Source organism: Prorops nasuta, unplaced genomic scaffold, assembly GCF_024137725.1.
Source record: "Prorops nasuta isolate Cenicafe-Biocafe unplaced genomic scaffold, Cenicafe_Pnas_1.2 PNAS00002, whole genome shotgun sequence".
NCBI lineage: Eukaryota > Metazoa > Arthropoda > Insecta > Hymenoptera > Bethylidae > Prorops > Prorops nasuta.
The window spans coordinates 13208775-13219109 of NW_027116799.1; the positions used below are offsets into that span (position 1 = coordinate 13208775).

Below are 10335 nucleotides of genomic sequence, written 5' to 3' on the forward strand. Positions count from 1 at the left end.
TCGATCACTCCAATCATCCTCCTTATTCTCAGAATCCAAGTGCTTATCCACCTTCCCCGTACTATTCCTTATACCCTTCCCCTCATCCTTCTCAATACCCTCCGTTCCCCCGCTATCCTCAATTTCCACCGGCACCCGGACCTAATGGTTATCCACCTCCTCCCGATCAACACTATCGATCACGACCTCCAAGACCTCCACAGTCAGAACCCTACGATCCGGAGCTCACCTGTGCACGGTGTCGAAGGGTTGAGCATAGACCATCCAGCTGTCAGACTTCTCCTGCGTATCCTTCCAATACTCATGTTCCTACTACGGCAGTAATGGAGGCTGTCGAAAAGACCTGTGATTTAAACTGCGATCAGGTTCGCCCGAACGACGCCTCGACGAACCCATTGTAGAAACCGCGTCGGTTTAGATTATAACAGTACCCCGGAAAAAGGGAAAAGACCCGCCACCTGCACCCACCATTTTGAGCTATTCGCCTCATGCGACCTTGGTACTCAAGAAAGTTCCCAAACTGAGCTACATGGACGGAGAATTTTTGGTGGATACAGACTCACACCTTAACATCATATTGTATAATGCCCTCCGTGAGGATATCGGTCTTGAATACCCCGATTTCCCTGCCCTACGGGGCCTCAGAGGACAACTTGATGTAGTAAGATCTGTCAAATTTACCATTGCTAAGGAACCTCATAGATTTCAAGTCATAGAGGACTTTGACCTCGCTTACACCGGAGTTTTGGGGATGCCCTTCCTCAATCAAACTGAGGCACAGATCTCCATGTTACATCGGACCTTGGTTACATCCAGTACACCAGTGAGGCCTCTACCATTCAAAAACAGTGACGAGCTCTTAAGTATAAGAGAAGGGTGTACTAAGTCCGACGCCTCTCATCACCCTCCTCAGTCCCTTAATGTTACCATATGCTCTCCTACAACATCACCTCCGGAGGAAGATTCACCAATAACTCTTCCTTACCTAGGCGAAGATCCTAGAAGAGAGCTGCCCTACGAAGACGCTATACCTGGAATTGAACCTTTAAAACCCCAGGAAAGGACTATAGCCTTGGAAGCCCTGTTCCTCAAACCATCACCGGAAGATCCAGATGCTCAACTTGTGATTAGTTCATTAATTCACGAGTATTCCGATATATTCTATTTGCCAGGAGATCGACCTAATACTGAGAATAAAGCTGATCTTTACCACGAAATCGATACCCCCGGAGGAGCAGCTTTCAAGATCCGACATTACCGAATTGAAGAAACGCTCCATTCCGAGGTACAAAGCCAGGTCGATGTACTGTTAGAGAATGGCATAGTGGTCCCTTCCTCATCGCCTTACAATTCGCCGTTGTGGATTCTACCAAAGGCTCCCGACTCTCAAGGAAAGAAGCGGTGGCGCCTAGTCACCGACTTCCGTCGACTTAACGAACAAACCGTAGGAGATTCTTACCTTCTTTCTATCATCGTGGACATCTTGGACAAACTAGGCGGATCCAAATATTTTTCTATTTTCGACTTGGCCAGTGGATTCCACCAAACTCACCTCCAACCCCGGGATCTGCATGAAACAGCATTCTCTACGCCCTTCGGATATTACGAGTACACTCGGATGCCCTTTGGCCTCAAGAATGCCCCCGCCACCTTCCAGCGCCTCATGGATCGAGTCTTACAAGGACTCCAAGGACAGGAACTTTTTGTATACATTGATAATATTATCGTATTTTCTGCCACGCTTTCTGATCACATCGACAAATGCAAGCGCTTATTCAGCAGAATTCGACAATACGGCCTCAAATTACAATCGGATAAGTGTGCCTTCCTAAAACAACAAATCACTTTTTTAGGTCACCTTATTAACCCGAATGGCATCCAGCCCCTTCCCTGGAAGGTGGAGGCTGTACGAAAATTTCCAGTACCTACTAACCCCAAGAACATCAAACAGTTTTTAGGACTAGCCGGTTATTATCGACGTTTTATTCCAAATTTCGCTCGAAGAGCCAAACCTCTGACTCAACTGCTCAAGAAAGGCATTACCTTTACTTGGAACGAAGATGCCCAGGCCAACTTCGAAGACTTACGAGCTTGCCTGTGCGAAGCTCCAGTTCTGGCCTATCCAGATTTCCAGATTCCTTTCATCATCACCTGCGATGCCTCTGAATTCGCTATACAGGGGTTTTCTCTAACAGCGGAACATAGGAGATTTCGTGTTATTTTACTATAAAAAATTTTACTATAGTAAACTTACTGTTTTCCATTTAATTTGAATTTTAAACATAGTAACCAAGATTAATTGAGTAAAATGACATTTATAATAAATAATAAAAACAATTAAACTAAAATAACCATTAAATTGTAACTATCTACGCTTTCATTAATTATAATAATGTACAGTAAGTGCTTCACCACACAAAACAGACTTCGTCTGTAAAAAAGGCGGCAAGTACATAGACCGTCTAGTGTGAATAATATAGTAAAATAATCCAATTATAAAAAGTAGTGAAATCCAAATATTAGGCAAGTATATTTTTTTACCTTAGCAAAAGTTAAATTTTCGAAAAAAAAGGAACAAAAAAGTTACTTGCCGGGGCCATAATGTCCATGGACACTGGGAAATGGAATCGTCTATGGTTCCACTAACTTCACTCTGTATTTTAACATGAAATTTGCTATACTACGCTATAGTTGAATATCACACATGATTCAATTTCCCGCTATTCATTGACATTATGGCCCCGGCAAGCAACTTTATTGTTTATTTTTTTTTTCGAAAATTTAACTTTTGCTAAGGTAAAAAAATATACTTGTCTAATATTTGGAGTTCACTACTTTTTTTAATTGGATTATTTTACTATATTATTCACGCTAGACGGTCTATGTACTTGCCGCCTTTTTTACAGACGAAGTCTGTTTTTTGTGGGATTTCCTAACGTTTTTAAAAGTATAATAATTAAAAAATTGAATTATTCTGTCAATTTTTACAGAATTTAAGAAAATTTCCAAACTTTTCATTCTTTGAAAGAGCAGCGCTTAACTAATATATATAGTGTAATTGAAAAAATATCACAATCCATATTGCATTTATAGATATTTGAAATCTATTTTGCATAAATAAATTTCATAATTAATGCCCAAATTCCTTTTTTAATATTTTCAGTTTTACTATAATAAAAATTTGATTACATTTATCATAATCAATAAACGTACTTTCAATATATAAAAATAAATAAGTAAAATGTATGTTTCAATTAATTTACATTTTTTTAAGAAATAATATGTAAATATTTTTCGCATTACGAGGACAATTCGTATTGGTGATCTTTTCATCATCTACAACTATCCAAGAAGAACCACGATGACGTAACATAGAAATATAGTGGCCTTCGTCAATATTTGTGCCATTATGAAAGATTGTGCTAATAATTTTATAAGTAATATCATTAATGCGCAATTTTGTAGTAGGAATACTTTGAATTCCACATTGCTGAATTTTTGTAAATTGATCATTTACTTGTTTAAAAAGTACCAGCTGAATAATAAGCACCTTACTTGTCGTGGTTATTTCAACTTTTTTAAGCTGCTCCGTGCCATTACAAAGTTGACAACGTAATTGCTGTTTAATGCATATTGAATAATTTTGTTTTATTAATTCAATCAGATCATATGACTTTTTAGATTTTTCGGGAATATTAAGTAAAATGGAAAAGTTTGAAGAATTATGCAATTTTGTGTTATCACATGTAACACACCGTAAAGTAGTAGTAAAGTTATTTTCTACTATTAACTTCATAAAATAAAATTTGCTGCAAAAATCTATAATAAATTGACCAGCATCTTGTTTAAGATTATTAAGATACGTATTTCCTAAGCATTGCCTAACTTCATCAAGGGTAACAATACTTTTGTTAATCTGATAGACATTTATAAAACGTCTTATAACGTCCTTAGCGTCCAAACTAAATATGGCACTTCTAATGGAGGAACAATATAACATACATTGCATAGTAGCATTTGCATAAGAATAAATTTTATTATTATTTAAAATACCTCTAACATTCCACACTAAATTCTTAGGTATTTCACTTTCAATTATTTTACATTTTTGAATATTCTTCGGAATCATCCACATAGTGAGCGTTTACGATTGGTAATCGGATTTCGGATTCGAATTGATTTAGTCGCAGGAATGCAACTATTATAGTCCCTAGAATAAAATTACCAGATCCCAATTCGATCCAGCCCTTTCGGTAAGCTAATCCGATTTGGAATTGGAACTGTCACATTCAACGGTGTATATACGAAAATATTAGTTATTTAAAAAATACAATTGTGTTACTCTCTTATTTCTAAGTATATAACTTATATACAAGAATAGGGTAAACTCAGAACAGGCATGAAAAAATCTGCAACTTTTTAATTTTTTAAATTAGTTAAAATTATTACAGAACCTATATTTTTCTACACCCTGCTTTAAACTATTTTAAAACATGGATCCTTTAGCTGTAATTGTGGAATTATTATTTGATGCAGATGAAGAAGACAATGATAACTTAGAATTGATGGCAATAAAAGAGAGACAGAAGCATCTAAGAATAGAAGATTACTTTTCTAACGTTGTAATGTGTTATTCATTAACAGGTTAAATGATAGTTTTAATAGTTTCAATTTTACTTTCGAAATTTAATTAATATAATAAAGTATAATTTTTTACAGATTTTAAAAGTCATTTTCGACTTACTAAATCGACATTTGAAAGAGTCCTTAAATAATAGGACCTTGTTTAATAAGAAGGGCAGGGTCACCAAATGTACAGTCTGATAAACAATTGGCAATGGCATTATGGATCTTTGGAAACCAAGAAGTCTACAGGTAATACTAAACAAATAATATAGCTATATTAATAATTAAATCCAGGTAATATTACATAAATTAAAAGAACATGGTTTTGCTACACAGATCTGTAGCTGATAGATTTGGTGTAAGTAAAAGTATGTTATGGGAATGTGTGATGAACGTTGCCTTTGTTTTGGAAAACCATGTTAAGGAGTACATAAAATGGCCAGACCCACAACAATTACTACAAAATCAGCATAAATTCTTAGCTATTGATAATTTTCCTGGAGTCGTAGGAGCAGTTGATGGGTCACATATTCCCATTAGCACCCCAATTGAACATCCTAATAGCTACGTCAACAGGAAAGGCATTCATTCAGTTGTGCTACAAGGAATTTGTGACCATAGAATGAAGTTTATTGATGTTTTTGCAGGATTTTGTGGAAGTGTTCATGATGCACGAGTGTGGAATCAGTGTCACATCAAAGCATTAATTGATGCGAACATGGAAAGATATTTCCCACAAAATACTCATTTAATTGGTGACTCCGCCTATCCTTTGTCAAATTATTTATTAACTCCTTACAGAGATAATGGGCACCTAAATGATATACAACGTAATTATAACACTAGATTGTCTAGAACCAGAATAATAATTGAAAGAACTTTTGGGTTATTAAAAGCTCGATTTAGAAAGCTACACTTTATGTATCTTTATAACACTGATTTGATACCACTAATAATATTAGCGTGTTGTATCCTGCATAACATATGCATTGATTACGAAGATGAACCATTTATTGATATAGAAGAGAATGATGAATATTTAAACAATGAAGTTAATTATGATGTATTTTTAGAAGCAGAAGATAAAAGAGAGGTTATTGCAAATATAATTAGTTTGTAAGATAATAAATGATTGAATATTTCATTTGCTGTGTATTAATTTATTCATTTGCTTTTCCTGCCTTTCCCTAAATCACCATACATAACATTTGATAGACCAAATGATAAAACTATGAAACTGAGATATTTATATTTTACGTATTAATATATATTACATATTTTAAGGTTGCAAAAGTTTTTCAATTTAATTAACTCTGTAATTGTTTTAATAATGTATTAGAAGCTATGTTTCCTTGTTGAACAATTAAATAAAAAATAAAATTATTGAAATGATATATACATTAAATCGACAATGCAAACAACGGTATTATCTGTTACACTTTCTGTATAAATGTTGTCATAAATAACAAATGGTTACAAAACGATATTAATAAGTAGACAAATTAAAATACAATTTCTCAGAATGTGACATAATTTTTATTTCAACTTACACAACACAAAAATTTTATTTTATAACAATTATTTCATAACACTTATTATAACATCATAAGAAACTTTATCTTCAGCTACAATTAGAGATCTTTGATCACATAATAACCTTAATTGGTATAATTCTTAACAAAAATTCAGATTGCTCTTTTTTATCATTTGTTAAAAAAACTACCTTTAATTGAAAAATAATTATGCATGTACATAAACATGCTCAATAAACTTAAATTAACTATTATCATTAATCAAAAATAAACTTTGCTTACAAATACTTAACGGAAACATTCTTATATTTTACGTAGAGTTAAATAATCATAGGTTTACTAGATAGAGTACATTATACTTCATTTTCTGAAATAATTTACACTTTCTTAAGTCAGATACCCAACTGCTGGTCTTTGCGTAGATTATTTTTCCCTACAATACAGATTTAAATATTGCTGTATTTTAAAACACAAAGCAATAATATATTGAACGTATTAAGTTATATATTATAGCAGTTATATTCATTGATTGCTTGTAACATTTCATAATTTCTTATGAATATTTAAATCTCATTTTTCTAAAATAATAAGAAAAGATAAGTTATACTAAGTGTAAGAAGCTTTTGTAAAAAGATTAGAAATAATAACAACTATTTATACTTGCTTCATTATTATCATTAAGTGACTTTTCATAGAGTGATAAAAATTGTTTTTTCATAGCCATATTTTCTAAATGATGCTTTCGTCTTTGCTCAAACAACTTTTCTAGAAAATGTTCCGTTTTATGTACTGATCTCTTTCTGACAGGTCTTTTTAATACTCTTGACTCACAGGCACATGCAGTTTCACAATTTTCTTTATTGTTTTCTTTATCAATATTTATGTTAATATGCTGTAAGTAACCTTCTGTGCTGGATGCTAGTGATATTGGTCTTATTTCTGGTAATGGCTCCAATATCTCTTGTAAAGAATTATAATACTCCCATTTTATGGTACCAGTACCTGTTTTTTGTTTGTTATCTCTTATATATTTGTACCTTTGTTTTAAATTTTTCCACTTATTGCAACATTGCTCACTATTAACATTATAGCCATAAGTTTTTAATGTTTTAGAAATGTTTCCCCAATATTGTTTTTGAAAACATTTCTTTGTATTCAGAATGGCAGAAGTTTTATATAATTCATTTATTAATAATTTTGTACTGTTGGTATTCCAAACAAATTTCTCGGCACCTGCCGGATTTTCTTCAATACAATATTCTTCCATCTGAAAAATTGGTTTAATATTAGATCAACTATTAATTGAAAGCTTACGTTTATAATGTCATAAAATATTACAATAACAGTAGCGGTTAAAATGTTTTATGGTTCCCATCTACTATGATCCAAAAAGACTTGAAACCATTATAGTCATTGACTAAAGAAATAAAATGAACATCGGTTTCACTTAACCACCCATTCCAATTTCTAATCCTAAATCGGATTAACATTCCGGAAGGGTTGGATCGGATTGGGATCTAAGTAATTTTATTCTAGGGACTGTAATAGTTGCATTCCTGCGACTAAATCAATCCGAATCCGACATCCGATTACCAATCGTAAACGCTCAGTGTCAAGCACTTTTCTAGTATTTCCTTCAAAAATACTTATATCTTTTAATTCAGGTCCAAACTGTTTTCGAAGACTATTGTATTCTATTATGGCTAATGTACTAGCTTTCACAGAAGCTGGATCATAATTAATAATGTGCAGTCCTTCTAATGTTGTTACTCGTGAAAGAGCAACGTATGCATGACCACAAGTAAAGATAGAATTACCTACATCTACAACTGCAGCTAGTAAACTTAGCCCTTGACTTTTATGTACTGTCATGCCATAACTCAGACATATACGAAATTGCTTTCTTATAACGTAAACTCTATCCATTATCACAAATTTTACACTTACACGTTTAATCGTATACTCTACTCCGGTGGACAATATGATTTGTACTTTTTCAATATCATCCTTATTATCAACGGATCGCTTTATTGAATTAACCGTAGCTATCAAGGTTGCCAAGTCCGCCATCTTGAATAGTACTACGCTCTATAGTAAGTGAATTTTGATATAAGGAATGCAGACTGCACAAAGTATACTGCCAGCGGAAATACATCAGTAGCCATCTTAAATGCAGAACGTAATATATCTAAAATTATATATAGTATATTCACAGCCTGTCACCGTGAACGGCGTGAACGAAGACAAATGTTAGTATACGGAAAAATAAAGTGTAATAAAGAAATAAGGAGTAGTGACAGCTTTGATCTATCTGACAGCTGAAGTACTTATGGTATAAGTGAATGAATAAAATAAAAATGCTTTTCCTAAATTGATTTTTAAATTTTATAAAATGGTCAAATGTAGCCATTCATTAATTAGATTTGGTAATAAATACAAAAAATGCGTTTTATTATAACAAATGAGTTGAGGTAAAATAAACTCAATGTTTTTATATTAATCTGTTAACAAATGCATTTTTTTAATTTATTATTGAGTCCAATAAGTTAATGGTTATTAAAAAAAAAGTTCCTTGTAATGAAAAAAAAAAATGAAAAAATTTTAATCTTCACCAAGAGTCGAACACGAGCCCACCGCATGATAAACGGCAACCTTACCGCCTGCGCTACAGCGCTCACTTGATGTACCAAGAGCAAAACAGGCTTTTTAAAGACTGACTACAATTCTTTTATTAATTCGTCATAAATGATCAAGAATTAGCTGTAATAAGAAATACATTTATCGACATAGCATTATTGTACTAAATTTATTGTTTTTAATTTGAAGCATACATTTTGCATGAAGATATGATAATTTAAGGGTAACCATTCAGTACTCTATATACAAAACTATTCATATGCTCAACTATCATAAATTAATTAAGTAATATTATAATATTTGTTATATGTAGTCGAATAACTATGATAAACGAGCATATGAATAGTTTTGTATTTAGAGTATTGCATGAACACCCTTAAAGTATCGTATCTTCATGTAAAATGTATGCTTCAAATTAAAAACATAATAAATTTAGTGCAATAATGCTGTGGAGATAAATGTATTTATTATTGCAGCTAATTCGTGATCGTTTATGAAGAGTTAGTGAAAGAATTGTAGTCAGTCTTTAAAAGGCTGTTTTGCTCTTAGTACATCAAGTGAGCGCTGTAGCGCAGGCGGTAAGGTTGCCGTTTGTCATGCGGTGGGCTCGTGTTCGAGTCTTGGTGAAGTTTAAAATTTTTTCATTCTTTTTTTCATTACAAGGAATTTTTTTTTTAATAACCATTAATTTATTGGACTCAATAATAAATAAAAAAATGCATTTGTTAACAGATTAATATAAAAACATTGAGTTTATTTTACCTCAACTCATTTGTTATAATAAAACGCATTTTCTGTATTTATTACCAAATCTAATTAATTAATGGCTACATTTGACCATTTTATCAATATTAAAAATCAATTTAGGAAAAGCATTTTTATTTGCTTTGAGTTTTTAGGTAAACGCAGCACCACTTCACTCGGATGACACGTAAAAATGTCACGGTTAGCGGTAGTCGCTCTTCTTCTGACGCCAATGTTGCCTGAAGTCCAAATCACACCTATGCTCTCCAGGCATAGTTGTGTTTGTACCGCTTCCCTTTAAATTTTCTATACTGCTGCTGGCTAGCGCTTATCTTCCTTTTTGTTGCTAAAAGCTTGATTCTGGCATCACTGCCGTGTGGAACTATTAGTTTGCTAATAAAAGCAGAGGCTTAATTTTAAGAGATTGCAACATATAGTAATTAATATAGATACAATTGTAAAAAGAAAACAAAAATTTTATTTTACATATATTAACTTTAAATAAAATCCCACAAAGTACTGTAAAATATCTAACATGTTATATTATATATCTAATCTGTCAGCTTCTTTATTTTAATATTCATCTCAATTATCACAGTTTGATCCTCAGCGATGACACAGTAACCACATTATGGTGAATCTATTCTTTTTTTTTAATGTTCGATCCACATAGCTTCATCCTCAGCAGTGATACAGTAAACACACGTACATTACTATAATTTAATCTGAAACAAAATCCCACAAAGTACTATAAAACACCTTACATTTTATATTATATATCTATTCTGTCATTTTC

The 10335-nt window shown here is 32.7% G+C and overlaps 2 protein-coding genes across 2 annotated transcripts; one reads left to right on the plus strand and one right to left on the minus strand.

Moving 5' to 3' along the window:
• Nucleotides 1-3104: 3104 nt before the first annotated feature.
• LOC136781189 (uncharacterized) lies at nt 3105-4135 on the minus strand. Its single transcript, XM_066739985.1, has 2 exons — nt 3264-4135; nt 3105-3168 (listed from the first exon to the last, which is right to left on the minus strand). Exons 1-2 carry the CDS (start codon nt 4133-4135, stop codon nt 3105-3107), a joined length of 936 nt encoding a protein of 311 aa, XP_066596082.1.
• A 702-nt stretch (nt 4136-4837) lies between these two features.
• LOC136781196 (putative nuclease HARBI1) lies at nt 4838-6697 on the plus strand. Its single transcript, XM_066739998.1, has 5 exons — nt 4838-4875; nt 4963-5719; nt 6252-6291; nt 6551-6616; nt 6672-6697. Exons 1-5 carry the CDS (start codon nt 4838-4840, stop codon nt 6695-6697), a joined length of 927 nt encoding a protein of 308 aa, XP_066596095.1.
• Nucleotides 6698-10335: the final 3638 nt, after the last annotated feature.

What these genes read in the sequence shown, in the direction of transcription:
- LOC136781196 (XM_066739998.1), top strand. Translation starts at nt 4,838, where the DNA reads ATGGCATTATGGATCTTTGGAAACCAAGAAGTCTACAG. An exon ending in AAGCAGAAGATAAAAGAGAG is followed by an intron (nt 5,720 to 6,251) that starts GTTATTGCAAAT and finishes CTTTATCTTCAG; the next exon opens with CTACAATTAGAGATCTTTGA. An exon ending in ATACAGATTTAAATATTGCT is followed by an intron (nt 6,617 to 6,671) that starts GTATTTTAAAAC and finishes TATATATTATAG; the next exon opens with CAGTTATATTCATTGATTGC.
- LOC136781189 (XM_066739985.1), bottom strand. Translation starts at nt 4,135, where the DNA reads ATGTGGATGATTCCGAAGAATATTCAAAAATGTAAAATAATTGAAAGT. An exon ending in ATATTATTTCTTAAAAAAAT is followed by an intron (nt 3,169 to 3,263) that starts GTAAATTAATTG and finishes TTTTTATTATAG; the next exon opens with TAAAACTGAAAATATTAAAA.